Source organism: Dipodomys ordii, unplaced genomic scaffold (genome assembly GCF_000151885.1).
Source record: "Dipodomys ordii isolate 6190 unplaced genomic scaffold, Dord_2.0 Scaffold79, whole genome shotgun sequence".
Lineage (NCBI taxonomy): Eukaryota > Metazoa > Chordata > Mammalia > Rodentia > Heteromyidae > Dipodomys > Dipodomys ordii.
Window position 1 is genome coordinate 3,663,945 of NW_012267295.1, and position 27,630 is coordinate 3,691,574.

General features: G+C 53.7%; 3 protein-coding genes across 5 annotated transcripts in view; 1 reads left to right on the forward strand and 2 right to left on the reverse strand.

Annotated features, from left to right (window-relative positions):
• The window catches only part of Polr2f (polymerase (RNA) II (DNA directed) polypeptide F), an 11,007-nt gene extending 9,990 nt beyond the window's left edge, over window positions 1–1,017 (reverse strand). The window contains exon 1 of the mRNA XM_013024937.1: window positions 914–1,017. Coding sequence (XP_012880391.1) covers window positions 914–933 — 20 coding nt within the window. The 5' untranslated portion in view covers window positions 934–1,017. The remainder of the gene's footprint in view (window positions 1–913) is intronic.
• A 92-nt stretch (window positions 1,018–1,109) lies between these two features.
• Window positions 1,110–10,928, forward strand: LOC105992107 (chromosome unknown open reading frame, human C22orf23). Of its 3 annotated transcripts, XM_013024935.1 has the most exons (7): window positions 1,110–1,251; window positions 1,506–1,617; window positions 3,751–3,813; window positions 7,931–8,110; window positions 9,602–9,733; window positions 10,084–10,184; window positions 10,288–10,928. In XM_013024935.1, the coding sequence occupies exons 2-7, from the start codon at window positions 1,515–1,517 to the stop codon at window positions 10,357–10,359; spliced, it is 651 nt and encodes a 216-aa protein (XP_012880389.1). In that variant the 5' UTR covers window positions 1,110–1,251; window positions 1,506–1,514; the 3' UTR covers window positions 10,360–10,928. The 3 variants fall into 3 exon arrangements, with proteins under 3 accessions (XP_012880389.1, XP_012880388.1, XP_012880390.1); XM_013024934.1 differs by having other exon boundaries at window positions 10,084–10,928; XM_013024936.1 differs by lacking the exon at window positions 1,110–1,251 and having other exon boundaries at window positions 1,575–1,617; window positions 3,689–3,813; window positions 10,084–10,928.
• A 1,689-nt stretch (window positions 10,929–12,617) lies between these two features.
• Window positions 12,618–27,630, reverse strand: part of Micall1 (MICAL-like 1) — a 38,994-nt gene continuing 23,981 nt past the window's right edge. The window contains exons 7-17 of the mRNA XM_013024797.1: window positions 26,902–27,347; window positions 25,657–25,714; window positions 23,628–24,010; window positions 21,189–21,586; window positions 18,309–18,443; window positions 17,100–17,226; window positions 16,887–16,977; window positions 16,696–16,769; window positions 14,263–14,377; window positions 14,082–14,128; window positions 12,618–13,801 (exon numbers count right to left, since the gene is read on the reverse strand). Coding sequence (XP_012880251.1) covers window positions 13,680–13,801; window positions 14,082–14,128; window positions 14,263–14,377; window positions 16,696–16,769; window positions 16,887–16,977; window positions 17,100–17,226; window positions 18,309–18,443; window positions 21,189–21,586; window positions 23,628–24,010; window positions 25,657–25,714; window positions 26,902–27,347 — 1,996 coding nt within the window. The 3' untranslated portion in view covers window positions 12,618–13,679. The remainder of the gene's footprint in view (window positions 13,802–14,081; window positions 14,129–14,262; window positions 14,378–16,695; window positions 16,770–16,886; window positions 16,978–17,099; window positions 17,227–18,308; window positions 18,444–21,188; window positions 21,587–23,627; window positions 24,011–25,656; window positions 25,715–26,901; window positions 27,348–27,630) is intronic.

The following is a 27,630-nucleotide window of genomic DNA, read 5'->3' on the forward strand; positions in this document are numbered from 1 at the left end:
AAGGCTAGCGCTCTACCACTTGAGCCACAGCGCCACTTCCGGCTTTTTTCTTTTTGCTTATGTGGTGCTGAGGAATCGAACCCAGGGCCTCAGTCATGCAAGGCAAGTGCTCTACCACTGAGCCATCTTCCCAGCCCGATGATGAGACTCTTATCTCTAATTAACCAGCAACAAGCTGGAGGAAGAGCTGTGGCTCAAGTGGTTAAGAGTGTCAGCCTTGAGTAGAAATGGCTAAGGACTAGCACCCAGGCCCTGAGTTCGAGCCCCAGTACCGCAATAATCTTGTTTTATGTGTGCCCGTCCTGGGACTTGAACTCAGGGCCTGGGTGTTGTCCCTGAGAATTTTTTGCTCAAGGCTGTTGCTTTACCACTTGAGCCACAGCACCACTTCCGCGTACCACCATAAATAAATAAATATATATATATATATATATATAAAAATCCAGAATTCAAGCCCACTTCTCACCTGCTCCAAGCTCTCAGCCTAAATCCAAACCCCGATGTTCTCTCCTCTCCAGGCCATGCTCTGGATGGCCGCACTTCCACCAACAGGTGGGCTCCCACGGCACTATTTCTGCTGGCCCCCTCTTCCCCGAAGTGACGCCCTGGGCGCAAAGGCTCTCGCCGCCGTGCGGTGTCCCGGGGCCGCGTAGCGAGCCGGCCGGCGGGTGGCTGGACCCCGACACCTCTTTTGCTTCTTTCCCATGGGGAGACTCCGGACCTCCGGCCTGGGCCTTCGCGCGCCGAGCGCCTGCCCGGCCTGCGCCCCCGGCTCCTCGCTTTCCGGCCCTCGCACCCGGGTTTCCTCTCGGCCGCCACGCCACGCCAGGCTCCTAGGCCGCCCTTCCCCACGCCCCGCCTCAGCCGCCCCCTTCCCAAGCTCCCGCCAACGCCGCCCGCTCCGGGTACCCACTTGTCCTCGTTGTCTGACATGACGTTCTTGTCAGAGCGCTCCGGCTCGGCGCCCGAATCCCGCGCGCACACCCGCGCCCAGCGCGCCGCCGCCTCGCGCACCAAGCACGCATGTCCTGCGCTTGCGCCGTGACCCAACGGAAATCACTTCCTGGAGGACAGCGCAGGCGGTCTACGCATGCGCCTGGCGGCGAGTGCCGGTTACCATGGGAACCTGGACGCGGCTCTCCCGGATCCCCTGGGATTTGGTCTGGGCTCCCACCCCGGTGCTGCTGCGTGCAGGAGGGGGACACCCAGGAGGGGTCTCACCCGACCCAGCTCCGGGTGAGGCTTTAAAACGTGCGTGCATTTACTCGGTGGGCTCGCCTGTGACCCCGGCGCTCTTCCTCTAGAGGAGCCTTACCTGCCACAGACAGAACCACTGTCTGCCTGAGTCGGGGAAGGAGGGCCGGGCGCTGCGCCCCTTCCCCGCCCCTCACGCCATCCGCCCGACCCCACTGTCACCGGAGCGCCGGGGGGCGGCGAGGGGGGCCGGGTGGGGAGGGCGAGGCCAGGGCGAGGCCAGGGTGTCTCCTTGCGTCCCCCCCCCCCAGGACCCGCCCATGGCTTCGCAGGAGAGGACGGAGACCGCGGCCAAAGGAGCGAGACTCTGGCACTCCCCCAAGAGCGCCACGTACACCCCGGAGACCTGCGAGCTGCTCCGAGGTTTGGAGGGCAGAGGCGAGGCGCGGCGGTGGTGGTTACCCCCGTAACTCGGTACTCCCAGCCTTGGAGGGCAGAGGCGAGGCGCGGTGGTGAGTGGCTTAGCCCTCACTCTGTTCTCCAGGTTAAAAAAAAAACGGCGGGTTCTGGCTGGGAAGGTGGCTCCGTGGTAGAGCGCTTGCCTTGCATGCATGAGGCCCTGGGTTCGATCCCTCAGCACCAGAAAAAGTCGGAAGTGGCACTGTGGTTCAAGTGGTAGAGCTCTCACCTTGAACTGAAGAGCTCATGGTGCCCAGGCCCAGAGTTCAGGCCCCACGACTGAAAAAAACAAAACAAAAACAAAAAAAGACATGCGGAGTTCAGAAAGGTTTAGGGGTGCTACCTTCTTTGAGGGTACAAGTCAAAGAACTTGCTAAGTGCAGGTGGCTCACACTTTGTAATCCTAGCTACTCAGGAGGCTGAGATGTGAGAATCACAGTCCAAAGCCAGCCCAGGTCAGAAAAGTCTGAGACTTTTTTTTTGGGGGGGGGTGGTCCAGTCATGGGGCCTGAACTCTGGGCCTGGGTGCTGTCCCTCAGCTCTTTAGTTCAAGGCTAGCGCTCTACCACTTGAGCCACAGTGCCACTTCTGGCTTTTTGCTTATGTGGTGCTGAGGAATCGAACCCAGGGCCTCATGCATGCAAGGCAAGCGCTCTACCACTGAGCCACCTTCCCAGCCCCATGTCTGAGACTCTTATCACCAATTCACCACCACCTCCTAAGTGGAGTGGAGGTATGGCCCAAATAGTAGAGCACCAGCCATGATCAGAAAAAGCTCAGGAAATGGATATTGATCAAGACACATTGTGCTCATAAACTGACATTTATTGTAACCCCTTTTTATAACTACTTAAAGATAATAAAAGTACAATTTTTAAAAAACCAGCCAAGCTGGGTGCCTGTCATCCTAGCTAGTCAGGAGGCTGAGATCTGAGGGTTGCATTTCAAAGCCAGCCCAGACAGGGAAGTCCATGAGACTTTTATCTCCAATTAACCACCAGAAAACTGGAAGTGGCGCTGTGGCTCAAGTGGTAGAGTGCTCGCCTTGAGCTGGAGAGCTCAGGAACAGAGCCCAAGCCCAGAGTTCAGGCCCCAATACCAACACACACACACAGAGCTAGGTATGGTAGTTCATGCCTGTAATTCTGGCTCTTTGGGAGGCAGAGCTGGGAAGAATCGAAGTTTGAAGCTAGACAAATAAGTTCATGAGACCATCTGAACTAATAAAGCTAGTTATGGGAATATCTACTTGCCATCCAGCTCTTCAGGAACCTGAAATAGGAAGATCATACTTCAGAAAAGCAGACCTTAGAAGTGAAAGTGTAATTCTGTAAACCTCCCCAATCTTGGGACAGTGACTCTTTTCCATGAGCTGGTCCTGAGGAGGGACCTTCGAAACCCTTCACTTCAATAAAAATGTGTGCTGGATACTAGAGGTAGTACAGTGCCAGTCCTGGGCTTAAAAAAAAAAAAAAGCTGAGTGAAAATGCAAGGCCTTGAGTTCAAGCCCCAGTATTCACACACACACACACACACACACACACACACACACACACAAATTAATAAAATTCAACAACTAACCCTGAGCAGAAACTTGTACTGGAGTAAAAATTATTATGATTTTTTTCCAACCCACTTTCAGTCTACTGATAATATATTCCTCTCCTAGTAAACTTTCCTATCACTTTTACTACACAAAAGAGACTGTGGGGTTAGGAATGTGGCTTAGTGGCAGGCTGCTTGTCTAGTATGTATGAAGTCCTCAGTACCACATAAACAGAAAAAGTTAGAGGTGGTGCTGTGGCTCAAGTGGTAGAGCGCTAGCCTTGAGCAAAAGAAGCTCAGGGACAGTGCTCGGCCCTGAGTTCAAGCCTCAGGACTGGCAAAAAACAACAACAACAACAATGGGCGGGGGGGGGGACTGTAGGCATGTGAAGGCCCAGGATTCAAACTGCTGCTGGGTGTAGCTCAAGGGTAGAGCCCATGCTTAGCATATGCACAGCCCTGGGTCTGATCCCGCAAATACTTATTTTAGGTGAGTATTGACACCTGTGTGCTTCAGCCCAGGAGGCCTCACAGAAGGGCTTTATTTTGCAGTAATGATGAAGGAATCCCAGCTGACCAACCTCCAGCAGCGCCACATCATGGACACCATAAAAAGTAAGAAGTGAATAGTCCACAGACTTCTTAGGCCGAGAGGCTAGAGCCATAGTCCCTCTGTGTGTGATACCAGTACTGGGTTTGGACTCAGGGCCTGAGACCTAGCTATCTCTTAGCATTTGTGCTCAAGGCTGGTGTTGACCACTTGAGACACAGCTCCATTTGTGGCTTTTTGCTGATTAATTGGAGATGAGTCTCATGGACTGTCCTGCCCATGCTGGCTTCAAACTGTGATCCTCAGACCTCAGCCTCCTGAGAAGCTAGGTTTACAGGTATGAGCCTACTAGTGTCTAGCTGGAGGCATCTTTTTCTTTTTAAAGAAAACAAAAAAATTGAGGGAGCAGTCCTTGGCTCTGAACTTGAATGAAGAAGTTAATGGACAGTGCCCAGGCTCTGAGGTAAAGCTCCAGTACTGGCATGTGGGTGTGTGCGTGCACACACACACACACGCACACACAGCCTTCACTCCAAACACTCCGGAAGCTGAGGTAGGAGGATTACAACTTTGTGACCAGCCTGTGCTACATAGCATGACATCATCTTAAAAAAAAAAAAAAAACCAGGCTGGGAAGGTGGCTCAGTGGTAGAGTGCTTGCCTTGCATGCATGGGGCCCTGGGTTCGATTCCTCAGTACCACATAAGCAAAAAAGAAAAAATCCGGAAGTGGCACTGTGGCTCAAGTGGTAGAGTGCTAGCCTTGAGCTGAAGAGCTGAGGGACAGTGCCCAGGCCCAGAATTCAGGCCCCACGACCGGACCCCCCAAATAAATAAATAAATAACCCAACTGGACTAGGAATGAGGCTCAGTGGTAGAATGATTGCCTAGCATGAATGAAGCCCTAGTTTGGTTCCCCAATACCCCATAAACAGAAAAAGCTGAAAGTGGTGCTGTGGCTCAAGTGCTAGAGTACTAGTCTTGAGCAAAAGAAGCTCAGGGACAGTGCTCAGCCCTGAGTTCAAGCCCCAGGACTGGCAGAACAAAAACAAAACAAAAAACATAAAACACCAGCCTCCAAACTTTGGTAGCTTCAGCCTCTCCTCCTGAAAGTCCTCTGCCTTCCTCCTGACCAAATTGTCCCAGTTGTTTTGAGGTTTGCATCTGTTGTTAGGTTTTTGGTTTGTTTTTGTTTTGTTTTTTTTTGTCGGTCATGGGGCTTGAACTCTGGGCCTGGGCAATATCCTTCAGCTCTTCAGCTCAAGGCTAGTGCTCTACCACTAGAGCCACAGCACCATTTCCAGTTTTCTGAGTGGTTTATTGGAGATAAGCATCTCGCAGACTTTCCTGCCTGGGCTGGATTTGAACCGTGATCCTCAAATCTCAGCCTCCTGAGTAGCTAGGATTACAGGCATGAGCCACCAGTACCTGGCTTGTTGTTAGGTTTTTTAAAAGACTTTTTTTTTGTGCCAGTAGTAGTGGGGCTTCAACTCAGGGCCTGGGCACTGTCCCTTAGCTTTGTCACTCAAGGCAGGCACTCTACTACTAGAGCCACAGTTCTTTACAGCTTTTTGTGGTGATTGGACATTCCTACCCATGCTGGCTTCAAACATCAGATGTCAGCCCTCTGAGTAGTTAGGATTTCAGGCATGAGCCACTAGCACCCAGCTGTTGGCTGCGCTGTAGGCGCGCGTGCACACGCACGTGTGTATATGCACATGTGTGCCAGTACTGAGGCTTGAACTCAGGGTCTGGCTCTCTTACCCCACCACTAGGGAGCCACAGCTCCACATCCAGGATAGAGGGTCCAGAGGAGGGACGGATAGGTCCGTCTCACACCAGCCGCCTTTCTGCTTGTCTTTCAAGTCACATCCTGACTCTAACCACCTCACCTTCACCTTCTGGGCTACCACGGGGCCCGGGGCTGGATTATCATGCTATGTTAACTGAGCACTCCCACTGCTGGTGACCCCAATCTGCCCTTGGCTGTGCACTGGACCTTCAGCAGCCACTGAGAAGGGCCAGGCTTCCCCTCACAGCCCTGCCATGACTTTTCCACACCACAGGGTAAAAGGACCTTTCCAGAGGCCCTGTAACCTCTGACCTCTGACCTCCCCCTTCGCCCCCTCCTGCTACCTTAGCCTCTTGGCTGTGCCTTAGGCACAGGGGGTACTCTATCTCATCATCTTTTCCCTCCACTTGGAATGTTTTCCCCCACAATATCTGCAGCACCATTGTCCTCGTCTTCTCTGGTCTTTTCTTTAATGTTACACTCTTCATGAGGCCTTCTTTTCCTGGCCACTCTTAAAACTGCGCATCCAACCAGTGCCAGTGACTCACACCAGTAATCTTAGCTACCCCTGGGAGGCTGAGAATGAGAGGATTTGCAGTTTGAGGCCAGCTTGAGCAGAAACATTCTTGAAGCCTTTTTTTATACTCATAGCTGTGTGTAAGTATACTTACCTATCAGCTCAAGCTCTGTGGAAAGCTGCAGTTGGGAGGATTACAGTTCCAGACCAGAAAAGGACACAAGATTAATCAATTAAAACAAAAACAAAAAAAACTAAAACAATGTGCTAATGGCTCATGCCTGTAATCCTAGTTACTTAGGAGGCTGAGATCTGAGGATCATTATTCAAAGCCAGCCAGGAAAGACTCCTATCTCCAATTAGCTATCAGAAAAATAGAAGTGGCACTGTGGCTAAAAGTAGTAATGTTGGGCTGGGAAGTGGCCCAGTGGTAGAGCGCTTGCTTGCCTTGCATGCCTGAAGCCCTGGGTTCGATTCCTCAGCACCACATAAGCAAAAAGAAAAAAGCCGGAAGTGGCGCTGTGGCTCGAGTGGTAGAGTGCTAGCCTTGAGCTGAAGAGCTGAGGGACAGCGCTCTGGCTCAGAGTTCAGGTCCCACGACCAGACCCCCAAAAAAAATAAAAGTAATGTTAGCCTTGAGCAAAAAGACACCAGAACAACACCTAGGCCCTGAGTTCAAGCTCCACACCTGACAAAAAAAGAAAGAAAAAAAGAAAGAAAAACTGGATACGGTGTTGTTAGGCAGATTGAGGCTCAGGCATAAGCCCAGGTAGAAAGCAAGACTTTTCCTAAAAACAATCAGTAAAAAACAGAAGACACTGTATGAAAGGAAACATACTCATTACCTGACATGTAATCAGAATCCCTCTGTACATCATTTCATAATAACAATAAATAACTGCAATTCCACCATACCCCTCAGTGCCCCAGCCGCCAAACAAGTTACTTATGCCAAGGTCATATCATACATACCTCTCTCTCAGTGTCTCCCCGCCCCACCCCAGCTCCTCCAGGGGCTCAGAAGACAAAGTCCCAGAATGCATACTGTGTCTACATTCCATGATATGGAAAGCTAGAGAGGTAGAAAGGAGCCAGATCCAAGCAAGTGGTGAGGCCTGCTCTATGCTAGGCATGAAGGCAGGGAGAATGGGCCAACAGGAGAGGGCACACTTAGCTGGTGTGGGGAAGGAGCCATGGGTATCAAGAGTAGCCTAATCGTCCCCTTCCTCCCCCCCCCCCAGGGCACCAAGCAGCACAAAAACAAAGGAAACCTCCAGTACATGAGTGGATTGCTGTACAAGAATGTTTATTGCAGCATTGTTTTGTTTGAAGTAGTAAAAAAAAAAAGCATCAACAAAAACATTGCAAATTCTGAATGTCTGAAAATAGGAGACCAGCTAAATAAATAATGTAATCACTCTAAGATAGATAGCAAATAACTTACATAGAAACAGGGTTTTCTGGAAAAATGAAAAATTGTTAAGTGAAAAGTTATTGGCTATAACACAATCTGATCCAGTGTTTGCAAATAGAATCTTATATGCACATATAAAATATATGCACACATATCTCGGAATACGTTTGTCTGAGTGTCAGGAAGTAAGGAAAGACTAGCAGTGTTTCCATTGCTTGGAGGAGAGGGATGGGCTTGGAGGGCTCCCATCCATTTGACTTAGAATCACAGACAACTTGCTTTTTTTAAAATACAGAATGCTTCATGACTTTGCATGTCTTCGTTGTGCAGGGGCCATGCCAATCTTCTCTGTATGTTCCAGTTGAAGTGTATGTGCTGCCCAAGTGAGCGCAGCAACTCCCTTTTACTCAGGGGTGAGGGAAGCCAGGCAGATTCTCCTACCCCACCCTTCTGTCCCCAGGAGGAGACCCTTTGCCCCTACAATGCAACCCGACTTCCAGCCCGAGAAGATGCTCTGTCAAGCAGCCCACCTCCAGCCATCTGCCCCCCATCCTGACCGCCCGCTCCGGCCTCCGGCCTGCCAGTTTGTGCCAGGCCAATGGGGCCTACAACAGGGAGCAGTTCAAGCCTCGAGCCACAAGTAAGTGACAGAGCACCAGCTAGGCACTCCCTTCAGTCCTCTGGAGATGTAGGGGGCCAGAGACAGCAGTCCCCAGGGCAGGTCACCTGCTGTCTAATCAAATGCCTTATACAAATGCTTTTGAGCCTTTGCACATGTTAGCATGGGGGAGGGGCTGTGGAGAGTACAGGAGAAAACAGGTCAGGGTTGGAGGCGAGGCTCAGTTGGTAGAGCACCAGCCAATGAGCAAAGTGTCAGGCACTGAGACTGAGGCCTGGTCTTACAACAAAAGAAGAAAACAAAAACAAACACAGGTGGTCCCTCACCCTCTTAAATGTTTTTTGTTTGTTTGTTTTTGGGTTTTTTTGTCCCCCAGAGTTGGGTGCCAGTGGCCCACTCCTGTAATCCTAGCTCCTCAGGAGGCTGAGGTCTGAGAATCATGGTTCCAAGCAGCCAGGGGAGGAATGTGCATGAGACTCCCAATTAACCAGCAAAAAATCGAAAAGTGAGGTTGAAGCTCAAGTGATAGAGCACCAGCCTCGAGTGAAAAAGTTCAAGGACAGTGCCCAGGCCCTGAGTTCAAACCTCAGATTCCCCCCCCCAGGCCCCATCCCCCACAGACACACACATCCCCAAATTCCTTTTTTTTTTTTAAATTAACTGTGTTCTCCTAATCCCTGAGAGGCATGTGGCTGTGCTCCAGCCGCCTCCCAGGTCCTTCGCCTGTTCCTGCCTGGCCCCAAGCTCCCCATACTGTTAACAGGCCGAGGAGGCCAGGGTTCCTGAGTTTCCTTAGCCTTGCTCTGCTCCAAAGTGTGTAGATTTTGGCAAACCTCTTGGTTTTTGTTTTTTTTTGTTGTTGTTGGTTGTGGGGCTTGAAATCTGGGCCTGGGCATTGTCCCTGAGTTCTTCAGCTCAAGGGTAGTGCTCTACCTCTTGAGCCACAGTGCCACTTCTGGTTTTCTGGTGGTTTATTGGAGGTTAAGAGTCTCATGGACTTTCCTGCCTGGGCTGGCTTTGAACTGTGATCCTCAGATCTCAGCCTCCTGAGTAACTAGGATTACAGGTGTGAGACATTGGCGCCCGGCTCTTCTTAGTTCTTTCTTTTCTTCCTTTCTTCTTTCTTTCTTTCCTTCCTTCTGTTGGTCATGGGGCCTGAACTCTGGGCCTGGGCACTGTCCCTCAGCTCTTCAGCTCAAGGCTAGCGCTCTACCACTTGAGCCTCAGTCCTACTTCCGGCCTTTTCTGTTTATGTGGTGCTGAGGAATGGAGCCCAGGGCCTCATGCATGCAAGGCAAGCACTCTACCACTGAGCCACCTTCCCAGCCCCTCTTCGGTTCTTTCAAGCACTGTCTTGACATGACAAGCTCAGAGTCAGCCAGGGGAGTAGCGGCTGGGTGTGCAGAGGCCCTCTCCCCATGACCCAGACACCCTGCAATGCGCATGCCCATTGCAACATTCTGGAGAAGGGTGCTATTTGCACCTTAACAAGGCCATTCCTGGGCCCGACAGGAGATCTGGACAAGGAGAAACGAAGGCTCCAAAACATCTTCGCCACTGGGAAGGACCAAGAGGAACGGAAAAAGAAGGAAGCCCCTGTGCAGCAGCAGGACCCAGGCCCCGAGGTGGACCGGTTTGAAGAACGTAAGCCAGCTGCGGGAGGAGGGTGCAGAGGAGGGTGGGGCCAAGAGAGCAACATCACTTCACACAAAACCACAGCGAGGCCAAGGCCAGCATGGGTGGCAAAGTCCATGAAACTCTTCTCTCCAATTAACCAGCAAAGAGCCAAAAGTGGAGCTGTAACTCAAGTGGTAGAGCACAGACCTTGAGTGAAAAAGCTTAGAGACAGCACCTAGGCCCTGAGGTCAAACCAGAACCAGCACAAAAATAACTAAAAATCAAGAACCACTGTGAGGCAGTGCACTAGCCCGCGCAGCTCATGGAGCCTGGGGTCCCATTTGCCTGGACACTGACGCCCGTTTCCCTCTGTGCAGTGGTGAAGGAGATCCAGGACAGGAAAGAATTCCTGACTGCCATGGAGGCCCTGGGGCAGGGCAAGCAATACCGAGGGCTCATCCTTGCTGAGATCTCCCAGGTAGAAGCAGCAGCCAGAAAGTGGGGAAAGGGAGGGTACCCCAGGAGGGGGGGCCCCAGGATGGCAGGACCCTGAGCCAGCTGACCCCAGTTTCCCCTTACAGAAACTCCGGGAGATGGAAGACATTGACCGCAAGAGGAGCAAGGAACTTAGCAAGGTTCTGGCCTCCACGTAAGATGGGCAGGCCAGCGCAGCCTGGCCACAGGAGCCCACCCACACCGGCCTCCAGCCATGTCAGCTGGTAGCGTGCCACTGCCTTGATGTACAGAAACCAAGGGGCTCCCTCGACCCTCCAGGGATGTTTGGCACCCACAGTCAGACACAGACTTGGAATGCTGGAATCTTTTCTAGGGCGAGCGCCCAGACCCAGTGAAGGCAAGGCCTAAGCCTCACCCATCCCGGACATGCTGCAAGGCCCCCCAGCAGTTCCTCCCACCACCCACCACCGCAGCCTCTGGGGATCCCGTTTGTGGCCTTTCTAACTTAAGAATGAAGAGGACTCCTTCCATCTGCTGTCTTAGGACCTATTATTTATTTGACTTTTTGTAGCCTCTGCAAGGATTAATTGGCCTTAATAAAACACATTTAACTTGGGGGTCTCCACATGCAACTCCCTGTTTTCAGAGGGAAAGTTATTTAGAACTTGTCAAGAATACATGATTTCCATCCAACAGGCTGCTGTATGGAAAGAAAATCGTGAGTCTCCAGTTAACCACCAGAAAGCTGGAGCACCACCCTTGAGTGTCCAAGCCCTGTACAGGTGTGTACACACATGCACACATGCATTTACACACACACACACAGACAAGCCAAGCACCAGTGGCTCATGCCTATAATGGGAACTACTCAGGAGGCTGAGATCTGAGAATCACAGTTCAAAGCCAGTTCAACAGGAAAGTCCATGAGACTCTTACCTTTAATTAACCACCAGAAAGCTGGAAGATTCAAGTGGTAGAGTAACTAGCCTTGAGCAAAAAAGCTCAGGGACAGCACTCAGGCCCTGAGTTCAAGCCCCAGTTCTAGCACAAAAAAAGAAAATGGGACCCTGGCTCCTTCGAGCCCTCCATGGCAGCGACGATAGCGGGCACTGAACTTCTGTAGACAGTGGGCCTGGCTCATACAACCCAGGGCACTTAAGCAGCAAACAGCCTACTCAGATTAAAGCTTAGTTTAGTCTTCCATAAAGCAGACAAGAAGAAATGACGGAGTGGACAGGGCCCGTACTTGAGTGGTCCCAGCTTTGGCATTCCAGCCTCACTATGTACTACATGACCTCAACCTTAACCTCTGAAAAACTCCAAACCCACAGCCTCCATGCTGGGTTATGCTTCCGTGAGGCTGAGGAGTGATTGACAAGAAGGCAGCCCGTGCCGAGCCTGCTACAGAGTACTTCAGGGCTAGTGCCCGCCCCTCAGGCTTCCGCCACTCCTAGCCCAATCTTCTCCAGGGCTCTCATCTTCCTGTCTCCATAAATCACCAAAGTATTTTGGATATATCAGCCAATCCTGAGGGCGATCTCCTGTACCTGCAGGGTACCACACAATCCCATCAGATCACACGACCCAGGATTTGGTTTATACAGCTGTAAACTACGTAAGGCTGACTGAGAATATCCCACAGGAAGCCCATGTCACACTGTCCGAGGCATGACAGGGACGTCCTCCACACTGCCCCAAATTGGAGACCAGAACAGATTCAATCCATTCCTGACCAGATTAGGTATACACTCACAAGTTTCATATACAAAGTCTGGATTCCTCAGTTGCTTTTGAAAAAGGGGAAAGATCTGGCAGCCCTGGACTTGCGGGCTATAGCCCATGTTAAGTGGGTGTCAAGGTCCCCTTGAAGGATGGGACCTGACACCCAGCCTGAGGAGCCATTCAGGCCAGCTGCCTGCCCCAAAGGGCCTTGGAGGTGGCAGCCCCGCTCCAGATCAGGTGCCAGGAGCTGGCTGTCCCTGCAGAGGAAGAGAACCCTGCCCAGTGCCAGGCAACCCTCAGCAACCACAGGTTGGCCACAAAGTATGCAATGGCAGGGAAGAAGGCAGACACGGCTATGCCCAAGGCTTCAGGGCAGAAACAAAATGATGTCCATTTATTGTTGGCAAAGAGCACCCTAGAGTTAACACAGTGCTATCTTTTCTCCCAAGATGCATGGAAGAAGAGCGCAGGGGGGGACCCCCAGGAGCTTATAGAACAGTGCTTTGACCAAGAGCTGCCTGGACAAAACAAAACAAAAAGCAGGGCACCAGTGGCTCACACCTGTAATCCTTAGCTACTCAGGAGGCTGAGATCTAAGGATCATGGTTCAAAGCCAGCCTGGGCAGGAAAGTCCATGAGCCTCATCTCCATCAGAAAATCGGAAGTGGTGCTGTGGGCTCAAAGTCGTAAGCACTAGCCTTGAGCAAAAGAGCTCAGGCCCTGAGTTCAAGCCCCACGACCTACCAAAAAACAAACAAACCCACAAAGACAAAACAAAACTGTCTGTAGCACTTCTCCTGTCCCACAACTATCCAGAAGGTGGTAACCATCAGTCCCTCAGGTGGAAATCGGGAGGGAAGAGTAACAGAAAAGACAGACTCGTAAGGACCAGAGGCAGGTATGGGCCCCATCCTTGGGTGTGGGATGGAAGAGGAAAGCCAAAATCAGGGGTCAGACTACAACATGACTGAGAACCATGGTTAGCACCTTCCTGAAGCGCCCCTTCCCTAGGCTGACAGTGGAGCCAAGAACTTCCCTGCCAGGGGACTTGGCACAGAAGCAGCTAATGTTGGCACCCACCTGCCCTGGTGCATCATCGAGGGCCCTCTGTGTGTGTGTGGGGGGGGAAGGGGAATGCGAGGCTTCCTATGGAACAGAGTGAGTGAGAGAAAAAGCTTCTAGAACTCTGAGGGAGGGGAGGTGGGATTTGCCATTCAGGTCTGACAGCACAGACCACCCAGAAACCAGGAGCTGAAGACATCATAAATAGAGCAACTGATCGAGGGAACACGAGAGATGAGGCAGTGCATGGGAAGACAGAGAATCAGGTGGGCTGGGTAGGAAGGAGCCACCTGGGGGCAGAAACAGCCCCAGGCCAGGAGCCCCAGGTGGAGTCCGAACCTGGGCAGAACTCCGACAGCAAAGCTTCCATCTGGCCTGGTCCAGAAGGGAGGAGACTGGCCAAGGAGCTTGCACCAAGGGGACATAACATGCTCAGTCACTGTCCCTTCCTTGTCCCCAGGTCCCTGCTTGCCTTGTGTGTCTCTCACAGCATCTGAAATGGTCAGAATTGGACCGGACACGGCTGAGTCACAGCTGTTTGGGATGCAGAGAAGAAGGAAGGAAACTCTTTGGCCCAGGTAAGTCAGAGGACCCCGGGGGCGGGCAGGGCTCACCCCGACTCCCTCTGTGGATTGGAGGGTAGGAGGTTTCTCCAGCCTTGGGGCTCCAGGAGCGGGCAGTCAATGGGCAGCCAGTGGGCAGTCAACAGGCAGTCACACGGCTTCTCTCGCTGTCAGCTCTTGTCCCGGGGAGACTTGCTCTTGGCATCGCGCTTATTTCCCAGCAGCCTGAGCATCTTCATGCTCTTGAACTTCCCCTTCTTCTTGCCCTCAGGTTCAGCCTCCTTCTGGAACTCTGCAGCAGAGAAAGGGGAACGCTTAACTAGAAAGGAGGGGTCATCGTGGAGGCCAAGGGTGGCCCAGCCACTCACCCCCATAGAAAACTTGGGACTAATCAGTCCACTAGTCCAAGCCCCCCTTTGCTCCCCAGGATGTGGAGACCAGCCTCTCCCAGTGTTTTGGATAGAACCAGGGACCCACAACTGTCAGCCCAACGTGGGACCCCTGGATCCCACATTGTGTGCTCTGGGTAAATGAGAACCCAACATGGACTGCCCAGCCAGGACGGGTCCCACCTTTCTTCTTCATCATGGCTGCCACCATCTTGTCTTCCTCTTCTTCCCTGAAATGAGCGAGGGACACCTGAGTACCCATAGGAGGGTGAGGTCCCCTGAACTCCTTCCAGCCCCAGGGTGTGGGGCTGTGCCCCAGCTGGTACCAAGGAGCTGCCCCACCCACTGAACCCCAACCCAGCACCTCTGCCGGTCCTCGTCCAGGCAGTTGATGATGGCATTGCGTTGCTCAATGAGGGTCACAATCTCCTGCATCAGCACCTTCTCCCGACCCCAGTCCTCCTCTGTCCAGTCTTTTTCTGTCAGGCAAGAAAGCCCAGATGTGAACAGTGAGAAAATTTGTCCTCACTGGGGTGACAGGAGGTCCCTGGAGATTCAGGCCCCGCAGGTTTCTTAGGGAAGTGAAGGTCAATGGAAAAGGAACCAAGAATACTAGGCTACCTTCCCCAGACACCCTTCAAGGAGCCTGAGCAAGACCAGCACCATGCAGCTGGAAGGACAGGAGCCAGCCAGTTGCTCACCCCTACAATCCTAGCTATTCAGCATGGCTGAGATCTAAGGATCCAGGTTCAAAGCCAGTCCAGGGCAGGAAAGTCTGTGTGACTCATCTCTAATTAACTACCAAAAAGCCAGAAGTAGAGCTGTGGCTCAAGAGGTAGAGTGTCAGCCTTGAGCAAAAAAGCTAAGGGACAGTGCCTTGGCTCTGAGTTTAAGCCCCAGCATTGGCACACATGTGTGCGCACGCGCACGCACATGCACACACACACACACATACACACGTCAGAACTCAAGAGGCAGATGCCTCCCACTTCCATGCTGCAAGCAAGTGGGTACCAGGTGGCTTCCTTGGGGAGGCGTCATTGGGGTGGGACAGAGAGGGGCAGGGGCGGGGGCAGGGAGATAGCAGGACACCCTCAGGGGTTCTCTTGCAGAAGCAAAGTAGCCCAAGAGGCATACAGGGACATTCACTCAAAGCCACAGAGGAGGACAGATGGAGGGGACCGTGGGGACAGGCACCTAGCCAGGTCCCCCACATGTGGTGCTTGTGGCCCTTCTGATCTCCTCCCAAGTCTGTCACTGCAGAGGTCCACCTGACCTGTGCCTTTGTTTCCCTTTCCCGCAGTCTGTGGGCTCCAGAGGATGGGTGCCCCATTTCATACTTCCCCCCTACCGTCTGCCCCATGTTCAGAAATGAACACCCTGAGACCACTCAGCCACTGCCCCATCCCCCAGTACCTCACGTGGCCAAAACCCAGGAGCAGATGACTAGCTCTGTCCCCTAGTTCTGGGGAGAGAACACGGGCTGAGAGCTATCACCCAAGTGCAAATCCAGCTCCGCCACTGGGTCTGGAAATGAGTTAAGTCCTTGTTTCTGAGGTTCAAGGAAATCCGGCCCATGACATAGCAAAAGTGGGATCAGCGTTTTAATTGGGGCAGCCTGACACTCCAGTGGTGGCCATTGTCTTTTGGATCTCCAACCCTCATGGGGCCCTGTAGACCAGCTTCACCCTCCAAAATCAGCGTCAGGGTCAAGCTGACCAGCCCAGGTTGTGCAACAACAACAACAAACCAAGCCCAGGCTGGCAGGGGAATCTGCATTTGCACGTCCACTGTGACCACAGGGTGTCGCTGTGGCTCCCTGAATAGTAGCCAGGCATGTGGGTGTGACTCACACAGCTGGCACTGGAAGCCGGGGACATTCTGTGCTTTCCCAAGGCCACTCACTCCAGCCTCCCAAGGTCCCAGTCACAAGAGACAGGGGGACCATGTGTGCAGGGCAGAGAGCAGCCAGACCAGGTACCCTCCGTTTCCTTGACTGTGAAATGCAAGTCCTTGCCCAGGGCTGGTGCCCTCCCTGGCCACAGGGAAGAGATCAAAAGCCCTGGCTCCTGGGTCCATGGTGCCCCGACCACAGAGCAGGTAAGGAGCCCGCCCACCCTAGAACCCAGCTCACTGACAGCCCAGCTGACTTATGGAGTGCTTTCCCATCTCCTGTCTCCTGGTTACACAACACCTTCCAACGTGGGTCCCTTCATTTCTGTCCTACATGCAAAACTACTGAGGTCCAGTGAGGCAAAGAAACCAGCCAAGGTTACACAGCAAGTTGACTGCCTGTCTGACTCCCATGTCCAAAACAGATCAGGCTGCTCGTGGGCCTGGTGTTTTCTGAGAGCCTGCCAATGCCACACCCCAACCCTGTCCCGGTGGTTTTCTCTCATGGCTGGAGTTATTTATCACCTATAATGCTTGATCCCATTTTTTTTTTTTGGTTGGTCGTGGGGCTTGAACTCTGGGCTTGGGCGCTGTCCCTGCGCTCTTCAGCTCAAGGCGAGCTCAAGTGGTAACTTGAGCCACAGGGCCACTTATGGTTTTCTAGTGGTTAATTGGAGATAAGAGTCTCATGGACTTTCTCCCCAGGCTGGATTTGAACCACGATCCTCAGATCTCAGCCTCCTGAGTAGCTAGGATTAGAGGCGTGAGCCACCAGTGCCCGGCTCGATCCCATCTCAAGAATGCCCACCTGGCCCCTCCTGCCTCACTCCTGGCCCTGTAACCAGCCCCGAGGGGCAGACCCCAGCCCACTCCTCCCACCCCAGCTGTGGACAGCGGTGCTCACCAGGTTTGTTGAGAAGACACCGGAGTTCGTACTCCACATCAGCCTGCCGCTTCTCCAGGTTCTGCTGCTTGAAGCTAGAGGGTGGGATGAAAGCATGGATGAACCTTGTGTCAGGAGGGTAGAGGGCAGCTGGCACCAGGGTTTTCAGTTCCCAGCGCCATGGACCCCGGGCAGAGGCGGACAAGACTCACATGTAAATGAGCTCAGATTCCCGCCTCACCAGCAGGTGCTTCTCATGAATCAGCTTGAACCAGTCCACCAGCATGTCGTCCTCATGGCCCTCTGCAAGATACAAAGCCACTGAGGCCAGGGCTACAAGTACTTCCCAGCTTAGCCCACCCTCCACCAGGACAAGGGGCTCCTGCCACCCCCAAGCCCCTCAGTCAGCTCCCAGCGGCCCAGACCAGGCGCTCCGCCACGCAGCTTCTCCTCCAGCAGGACCCCATGATGTTCCAGGGCATCCAGTTGGCGCTCGATGCTGTCCATCTCTCCGTGAATGTCCTCCTCGGGGACATACTGGTCAGCCTGGACCTGCCAGACAGGGTCCTGGTTAGCTGGAGGACAGCCATCCCTCATACTACCTGCCCTTCCTTGGCTCAGGCTGCTGCAGAGCATCTTATCCTTTCTTTTGATGCTGATACTGGGGCCTGGGTACTGTCCCTTAGCTTTTATTTGTTTATTTGAAGTTCTTTCTTTTTTCTTTTTCTTTTTTTTTTGGCAAGTCTTGGGGCTTGAACTCAGGGCCTGAGCACTGTCCCTGAGCTCCTTTTTTGCTCAAGGCTAGCACTCTACCACAAGAGCCAAAGCACTGCTTCTGGCTTTTTCTGTTTATGTGATACCAAGGAATCGAACCTGGGGCTTCATGCATGCTAGACAAGCACTCCACCACTGAGCCTCATTCCCAGCCCTGTCCCTTAGCTTTTAGGCTCAGGGCTGGCGTTCTACCAACTTGAGCCACAACCCCACTGGATTTTTGGTGGTTAACTGAAAATAAGATTCTCATGGCCTTTTCTGCCCAGGCTGGCTTTGAGCCCAGATCCTCAGATCTCAGCCTCCTGAGTAGCTAGTTATAGACATGAACCACAAGTGCCCAGCCCATCTCTCTTTCCAGTTAGTGCTGGTCACTGCAGGGTGCAGGGACCTGGGTCTCCTCCCACCTGTCATCCTGAACAATAGCAGATGAGTGGGGAAGGGTTAAGGATCACACCCAGCACACCCTGAGTCCCAGTTCCCACAGAGGTCCCCAGGGGGTGGAACTTCCTGCCCTTTCTCCCTCCCTCCCTTCTCCACCATCCCATAGAAGTTTCCATGCTTTCTGGCCACCCAGGGGGAGTGAATGACCCTTAGAGAAACAACCTTGAGATTACAGAAACAACCTTGAGGATAGCAATTCAGTCTAAGTAGAGGCCTCTCAAGTCTTAGTAACAAGTTAAATGCCCCACCCGCTGCTCCTGGTTGCCTAGGGCCCAGCTGCTGTAAGAGCACACTGGCTGTACGTTCAGCCTTCCAGTCAGGCCACCCAAGAGCCTCTAATTACAACCCAGGCCCAAACACCCAGCCTAAGATGCCAAGAGGAGGGCCAGGGCCAGCTGGGTCTCTGGAATCCCTGGCACCTTGCGTTTGATGAGTGGAAAGCCGTGTCCCGGGGCAGGTGGCCTGCAGGGTTTGGTTCCTTTGGTGGCCTTCTTTGTGGCTGGAGATGCTGCAGGTGATGGCTTCCGGTTGAAAGGGTTCTCCTTGCAGGAAGACTAAGGGGGAGGGACAGAATTGTTTAGGAATAGGAAGGAGGCAGCCTGATCATAAAGAAAAATTGTAAAGTAAACCCAGATCCCAGCAGTAAGAGGGCTCCCCATGGGGAAAGAGGGCCCTGACAAGAACAGGATCCCCTCCAAACACTCCATTTCAAAGAGATCCTGCCACTCACCAGAATGAGTGTTTTTTTTGTTTTGTTTTTTTTTGCTGGTCGAGAAGCTTGAACTCTGGGCCTGGGCACTGTTCTGAGCTCTTCAGCTCAAGGCTAGCACTCTACCACTTGAGCCATAGCACCCACTTCCAGCTTTTTCTGTGTATGTGGTGCTGAGGAATCGAACCCAGGGCCTCATGCATGCAAGACAAGCACTCTACCACTGAGCCACCTTCCCAGCCCCCCAGAGTGAGTGTTTTTATCTATGCCATTACTGGTGTTCTACCACTTAAGCCACACCTCAACTTCCAGCATTTGGATGGTTTATGGATTTTTTTCTGTCCGGTTGACTTCTACAATCCTCAGATTTCAATCTCCTGAGTAGCTAGCATTACAGGTGTGAGCCACCAGTGCCCATCCATTGGCTGCTAAATTATATGCCTTCCCATTTAAATCTCCTAAGCAGGACCAAGGGTGTGTACCTCAGCGTAAGTGCCTGCCTAGCACACACAAGACCTCTGTGATCCATCCCAAACATCACACACAAAGATTAAGTCTCTCACAACCTCTCTGCGCAGTGGGTATTGTAATGACCATCTTACAGCTGAGCAAGTAAATTGAGAGGTTAAGCACCACGCCCAGTGCTGCCCAGGCAGGCCTGGCAGTCACCAGCACCAAGGGGAGGAGGCCAGACTTTGAGATCAAGTGCAACACACAGCTAGATCTGGTTCAGGCCTCACAACCAGACTCTGAGGCTCAGAGGCAGAGCGTCTACCCAAGGTCACCCATCCAGAAAGGGCAAAAGCAAGAACCTTGCCCTCCTTCTGGCCAATAGATGGAAGGAGGCAGCCCATGCCTCACTCCACCACCTAGCCCATCACCGGCACTCCCAGACCCCTCGCACCCTTCCGCTGCTCTGCAGAGGCCTGTGCCCCTTTCTGAGGGGCAGGACCCAAGCTGCTGCAGGCAGGGCCCCGTCTGTCACGTGGCAGTGGCAGTGCTCCCCAGCTCATTGGAAGCGGCCACATCAGGCCCTAAGTGCTCCAAGGAGAGTCATCCCCCAGCCAGGGAGGGAGGGTCTGGCCTCCCACGAGGACCGACAACTGCTCATCCAGACTCCAGCTGCCCAGTGTAAGCTACCTGGCCACCCTCTGCCCAGAGCTGGCCAAGCCTTGGGGACTGGGAAAAGTCTGAAGAAGAGGTACCATAGCCAGGAGGGAGAGGTAACTGGATATCAGGCCATGCCAGGTGACCACAGGCTCTTGGCATAGGACTGAGAACATAGGAGTCCATATGCACAAAGCATCTGAATACTGGCTGCCCAGACAAGGGGTCCAGCCAGACATACCTTGTGCCTGCTTCATCCCTAAGGAAAGACACCCAGCAAGGGCTGGGAGGGGTCCAACAAGGGGCCTGAGTCTGCCACCCCTCTGCAAGCACCCCACACACAGCTCTCAACAGAGCTGCTCTGTGAGGCCCGGGTCCTGAGCCTTCCTCTTCTTGCAGACTGACCCTGTTCTTTCAGATGCCAGCAAGATGGCAGAAGGAGCCATTTACTCCAGCGTCTCTCTGACCTGGTTGTGAGCACCCCATTGCCAGGATCACCCTGCTGGCAGTACCCCAGGATCCTAGGCTGCTTCCATGCCCCCCCCCAATCTGCAGCAGGAGACAGGTGTCTGCTGGAGGGGCATCTTCCCTCTGCTTTGTTCCAGACAGCCTTCTAAGAACAATCATATGTCTCTTCTACATGATCAACAATCATATATAAGCTTCTAAATGGCAAAGAAGGTCTTAATACAATTGTGGCTGGGACCTGGGAACAATGGAGCCCCAGGGAGTAGAAGAATGGACAGGAGGGGCTGGGAAGGTAGCTCAGTGGTAGAGCGCTTGCCTTGCATGCTCTAGGCCCTGGGTTCAATTCCTCAGCCCCACATAAGAAAAAAGAAAAAAGCCGGAAGTGGCGCTGTGGCTCAAGTGGTAGAGTTCTACCCTTGAGCTGAAGAGCTGAGGGACAGCGCCCAGGCCCAGAGTTCAGGCCCCAAGACCGGACCAAAAAAAAAAGAATGGACAGGAGGTGTGTGGGTGAAGGGTGGCAGGTGAATAAGTCTCAAAATAGGGACGTATCATGCATGGGCAGGTGAGGAGATGGGTGGGAGTTCTGGCAGATGGATGGAAGGATAGACCAATGGATTGCGCCTCATTGCACAGAGTGGTAAATGGGTGAGTGGACATAGCCAAGGCCACTCAAGCCAGCGGCTAGCAGGGTCTTCAGACCCTGGACGCTCATGGTGGTGGTGATGGTCCTGGGGTTTGATCTCAGGGCCTCACGCTCACTTAGCTTGCTTGCTCAGCTGGCACTCTTACCATTTGAACCACACCTCCAGCCCTGCTTTCTTCTGATTGTTTTGAAGACTCACATTTTTCTGCCTGGGCTGGCCTCAAACTGCAATCCTCTAGATCTCAGCTTCCTGAGTAGCTGGGATTACAGGAGTGAGCACCAAGGTGCAGCATCCTTGTACCATTCTTGCCCCACACCAGACCCACATCCACTAGCAAAGATGTAGCTTTGGGGAGGATGGGGACCACTCACCTTGACCTGCAGCTGTGGGGACGAGCTCCCCAGGGAAGGCACAGGGCTTTTGTCTCCAGCCAACACGAGAGGGGTAGGGGTGGCACCAATGCAGGGCTTGGCTAGCTGGGAGCCGGGGCTAGTCCTGGCCTGGGGTGCCCGCTCCCCACCAGGCGGTGTCAGCTCTCCGGAGGACAGGGAAGAGTTGGCTGAGGGGCTGGCCGAGTTGGCGGGGGTGCCAGGGGCACTGGGGGCATGCACAGCAGGCTCTGAAGAGCTCTTGGGCACGGCAGGGGTTTCCAGAAGCTCCGTGCTAGCCGTGTGGCTACAGCTCTCGGATGCCAGACTTTCCACGCTGAGGGCTGGTGAGGGTGTGGCCGAGGGGGGCTCCGAGTGCGAGAGGCGGGAGGCGTGCAGAGCTGTGCAGATGAGTAAGGAGGGAGCACACAGGGCACAGTCAGGGCTTCCATCCTCCCCCTGGTGCCCCTCCTCTGAGCTTTGGGTCGCCATGGAAACCAAGCCCTCCCCCATCCAGAGGGAGCCAGAGCCCAGAGATCAACAAACAGGGCAGAACTCTAGTCACAAAGTATGCCCGCCCCGTGCCATGCCACTTTGTGGCTTATCTATGACTCTCACCCACCCCACAGGACTGCTACCTCCACTTCCCCATCTGTCCCATGTGTCTACGACCACTCAAAGACAAGTGGCTAGGACAGGGGAAGTGAGACTAATGGAGGGGAAGGCCAGGGAGGTGAGGCTCTCCTCCTGGTCTCCGACCTGCAACGCAGAGGCTGGAAGGGAAGCAACATGGCTACATGCTGAGCACTGTAAATACCTCTATTGCTACATCCCACACGAGGCCACAGATTCCAAAGCAGGGAGGCACTCACCCCAGCCAGAGCGGGCTTCAAACCCAGAGCTCTAGCCCCATGCTGGCTCCTGTCCTCTATTCCTAAGAATTGTGCATCTACTCTATGCATACGGAAGGGACCTCAAGACCACCTGGTGCCTGTCTGCAGCCGTGTCTCATATCTAGCATGCTCATGGTCCCTCTGAGCTCTCGGAGGCAGCCAGAGCCCAGCGGTGATGGAAAGGGACTGAGATGGAGGAAAGGCAGTGCAAAGCCTGCCGCATGTCAGGATGCTGGGCAGTCCAGGTGCTGGGCCCACACGGGCAGCCTGAAGACCCCCAGTAAAGGAGCTGCTCGGACACTGAGTGACAATGACTGTATGCCAACAGCTCCCACGGGCCCTCCAGCACAACACAGGGAAAACCACTGCCCCAGCTCCCATGTTGGATCAGCACAGCAGGAGGGTTAGGAGTACAGACTTCAGAGCTGGGCGCTGATAAATCACGCTTATAACCTACTACTCAGGAGGCTGTGATCTAAGGATCATGGCTGGCCTCACAGGAAAGTTGATGAGCCTCTTGATTCTAATTAACCACCTAAAAACTGAATGTGAAACTGTGGCTCCAAGTAGTAGAGCACTATATTTGAGCAAAACAGCTCAGGGACATTGTCAGGTCCTGAGTTCAAACCCCTGGATAGGCATTAAAAAAAAATTAGGCTTGGATGGTGGCTCAGTGGTAGAGTGCTTGACTAGCATGCATGAGACCCTGGGTTCAATTCCTCAGCACCACATAAACAGAAGAAGCCGGCAGTGGCTCTGTGACTCAAGTGGTAGAGTGCTAGTCTTGAGCTGAAGAGCTGAGGGACCGTGCTCAGGCCCAGAGTTCAAGCCCCAGGACTGACCAAAAAAAAAAGAGGAGCTAAGTGCCAGTGTCTCACACCTGAAATCCTAGCTACTTAGGAAGCTGAAATCTGAAGGTCAAGGTTTGAAGCCAGCCCAGCCAGGAATGGCCTCAAGACTATTATCTCTAATTAACAACCAAAAAGCCAGAAATGGAGGCGTGTGTCTCAAGGAGATCATCAGCCTTGAGTGGAAAAAGCTAAGGGAGAGCGCAAGGCTCTGAGGTCAAGGTTCAGTACCAGCATTAAAAAAAAAAGTTACAGCCGAGCAACGGTGGCTCACGGCTGTAATCCTAGCTACTCAGGAGGCTGAGATCGAGGATCAAGGTTCAAAGTCAGCACGGGCAGGAAAGGCCAGGAGATTCTTATCTCCAATAAACCTCCAGAAAACCAGCTCAAGTGGTAGATTGCTTGCCTTGAGCTGAGGAGCTGAGGGACAGCTCCCTAGGCCCAGAGTTCAAGCCCCACAACCAACCAAAAACAAAAGTACAGACTCCAGCTAGAGGCAGAGCCATGATTCAAATCCTGTCTCCAGTACTTCGGCACTGTGAGGTCTCAGGCAACTCTTCTTCCAGGCCTCTCATGCACAGGCAGAGGTACTGACACCTGCTCCAGTCCTGCTCTAGGAGGAAATGGAGAGGCTCCGGCCACATCTGCAGCCCCCACCCTGCCAACCCAAGGGTCCAGACAGCTCCAGGGACAGCACTCACCAAGAGGGGACGCGCTGGGTACTCTCGGGGCAGGACGCTTCTTTGTCTTGGGGCTGCTGGTGGGGGTGATGCCGTACCATGGGTGCAAGGACTTGGGAGTGGACTCGGAGGGGGCCGGGGCCGGGCTGGGCGCTGAACTGGGCACCACAGGGGCTGGCACCTCTTCCTCTTCCTCCTCTTCTTCAAAGGGGTTGTAGGGCTTGGGCTCTGGGCCTGCCGCGGGGCTCTGCTGGGCCCCATCTTCCACACTGCCATTCTCCACCTGCCTGCTGGCCTGGCCTGGCGGCCCGGGGCTGCTGCTGGGGGGCAGTGGAGCCGGCTTCTTCTTTGGCTCTGTCTGTACAAGTGTGATCCATGGGGGGTCTTTCCTGGGGGCTGGTGACCTAGAGGGAGGTCAAGGGAGGGTCAGTCTCCTGCTCTCTCAGGACAGTGTTGAGTCTATTTCAAAAGGAAAGGAGTAAGCCAGGCACTGGTGGCTCATGCCTATAACCCTGGCTACTTCAAGAGGCTGAGATCTGAGCATCGCAGTTCTAAGCCAGTCAGGGAAGAAAAGCCCATGAGACTCTTATCTCTAATCACAAAAGAAAGACAGAAGAGGGCTGGGAAGGTGACTCAGTGGTAGAGTGCTTGCCTTGCATTCCTCAGCACTACATAAGCAGAAAAAGCTGGAAGTGGCACTGTGGCTCAAGTGGTAGAGCACTAGCCTTGAGCTGAAGAGCTGAGAGACAGTGCCCAGGCCGAGTTCAGGCCCCATGACTGACAAAAAAAAAGAAGTACTGTGGCTCAAGTGGTAAAGCGATAGCCTTGAGCAAAAAAAGAGCCCAGGGACAGCACCCAGGCCCTGAGTTCAAGGCCCAGGGCCAGCAAAAACAAAAAAAGGAAAAGAAGATACTCTTTCTTCGCCCAGCCCAAGGGCCAAGTATAGGCCCATAACCATCACACCCCAATCAAGTGCTTTGAAGACTCAGAGAGAGTGAAGAAAAGAGGCTCTGTATAAGATCTGAACAAGAGTCGGGCGCTGATGGCTCATAACTATACATCCTACTCAGGAGGCTGAGATCTAAAGACAGTTTGAAACCAACCTGGACAGAACAGCCCATGAGATTCCTCTTTGTTATCAACCACCAGAGAACTGGAAATGGTGCTGTGGCTCAAAGTGGTAATTGTGCAAAATTGCTCGGGGACAGTGGTCAGGCCCTGAGTTCAAGATCCACAACTAACAACAACAACAAAAAAAGATCTGAACAAAGTCACCTGGCCCTCTAGGTGTCATCTGCTAATGAGGACAGTAATGTCCCCCTGCCCCACAGGGCAGCTGTCAAGATCCTCCAAATTGTATGTCAGGCTCTGGACACAGCAGTAAACCAGCAGCTCCACTGTCACTAACCTATGACACACAGCCACGGCTCTCCCCCATACACGGGCCAGCCAAAGCATGGCTCGCAAAGAAAAGCTTCAAAGCTGAGTGCTGCCTGCTCTCTCCTGTAATCCTAGCTACTCAGGAGGCTGAGCTCTGAGGATCACAGTTCAAAGCCAGCTTGAGTAGGAAAAACTGAGACTCTTACCTACAACTAACTACCAAAAAGCCAAAAGGGGAGTTATAGATCAAGTGATAATGAGCCAGCCTAAAAAGGAAAAAGCTAAGGGGCAGCAATTATGCCCTAAGTTCAAGCCCCAGTACTGGCACCAAAAAAGAAAAAAGAGAAAGAAAAAGAAAAACTACAAATATGCATCTTCCCCAGGGGTGGAGGACCTGGGATCCAGGCACCGAAGGGAGCTCCTCTGGGTCCTTCTACACTCTGTGGACAAGGCCTGGCCCCTTGTCTGGGAGACAGGCCATGCTTAGAGAGGACGGCTGTCCCCACCTGTGGAGCAGGTCAGCAACCGCAGGAGTGTCACAGAGGAACGGGCCATGTTGGCACAGCTCTCTGTCCTCACCCAGAGATCAGCTTCTTCCTGAGCTGGCCCTGTCCATTCTCAGGGACCCCATTTCCACTCAGGCTCCAGAGACCCCCCAGGGCCAACATACCTCTCTGATGGCTTGGGTGTCCCTCTCGGCTTGGGTACAGGGGGGTCCTGCAGTCGTCCTAGATGGGAAAGGAGAGCGAAGCAGGCCTTCATGAGCGGCAGGGAAGGAGCCCGCTAGAGCACCTGCCTGGCCAAGGGTGCCCTTCCTCCACACCCGGCAGGTCATGGAGCCCAGGTGGCCATGGCGCCTCCCTGCCCAGGCCTTAGGAGATTAGATAAACACCAAAGGTGAGCAGAACAGTCAAGGCCAAGACCAAGAGCGCTGGAGACTCTGCTTTCCACTTAAGAGGAAGCTCAACTCCATTCGGACAGGGCAGGGGTGCTCTCAGCCTAGCCTAGACACCCTTTCTCCTAGAATGCTCCCCTCAGCCCCCCACCCCCATGTCCCCTATGAATCCCACAGCACAGTGCTTCCCTCCCTCCCCCCCCCTCCTCTTTCTCCTTCCACTTTCACAAGCTTTCCATGTTCTACCAAAATGCTCATGTTTGTCTCTGTGTGTGTATCTCTCTCTCTGTCTCTGTCTCTGTCTCTCTCTCTCTCTCACACACACACACACACTGGCATGACCAAGCAGGTACTAAGACGTCTGAACATTATTTGTGTCCCTGTCCCCAGGCTGCAGGAATGCCAAGTTGAACATGTAGAATGTTCTGGTGGAAGTACCAAGGAGCCCCTGGGCAGCTCCCTAGGTTTCCAGTGCATCTCAGGTTACCACGAGCCTATTTCCCCTGAGCTATGGGAACCCAGGCAGGCAGGGCGCCCGGGAAAGGAGCAGCCTGCAGCGCAGCGAGCGGTGGAAAGCGGCCTCCAGCGCACCGCGCTGGCTCAGGGGCCACCTGACCCTCTGTCCGTCCTCCCCAGCAAGCCAAGGAATAATCAGCCAGGCTGGACACAGGAGGTGGGTGGGGGGTGAGGGGCAGGGGACTAGCAGGACACTCAAATGATATCAACATGTGCAGAGTTCCTGAGACACTCAAGAACACCCAGGATGGACACTCACCCCACCCCCAAAATGCAAGAGCGCATAAATCTCAGCACACACAAGCAGACTGGACCCTGACACGGGCCAGAACTTGGAGACAGAGGGAGGCAGTGTCTGCTCGTGAATCACGAGCTTCCACACAGGTGATTCCCAGCACGCTCACCACACATGCAGTTACTAACACTCCCAGGCACACGGGGACATTTACATGCCCAGGTGCACAGATCCACTCACCCGTGAAGCCTGCCCACACCCTCACTCACCGTTCACGAGGCCACCGCTGCTGCCACTCTGCTCCGCAGAGCCGTCCTGCTGCAGGCTGGACCGGGGCCGCGGCGTGGGGGGTGTGGCGGCTATGCTTTCAGAGGCTTTCCTGGGAGCAGGTGTAGGCCGGGCCACCGGGGGACTGGCCAGCTCCTGGGACTTGCCAGGAATCAGGGGCTTGGTGGGGACCTGAGGCCGGGCCTCGGTGCTGACCTTGGGTGCATCTGCAGCAGCCCCTGCAGGTGCCCTGGGGCTGGAACCACCTCCATCATTCTCCTTGGCTTCTGTGCTTTGTGGCTGCTTTGTCTGTAGGAGAGATCCAGGCCTGGATCCTGCCCGGGCCCCTGGGCCCAGCCTAGTGCAGTGTTCAGCACATACGAAGGTCCCCTCCTCCAGCCCATTCCTGTAGGCCCCCGGGAGCAGGGTGCTGGAGCACTGACAACACCTGCAAGCGACAGACAAGGACACCTTGAGCAGGGCAGCCCTGCCAGGTACCAGCTGGCTGTGTCAGGAGGATATAGATTTCTATTCAAGACTTCCCAGGTGAGGCTGGGAAGGTGGCTCAGTGGTAGAGCGCTTGCCTTGCATGCTCGAGGCCCTGGGTTCGATTCCTCAGCACCACATAAGCAAAAACAAAAAAAAAGCCGGAAGTGGCACTGTGGCTCAAGTGGTAGAGCGCTCGCCTTGAGCTGAAGAGCTGAGGGACAGCGCCCAGGCCCAGAGTTCAG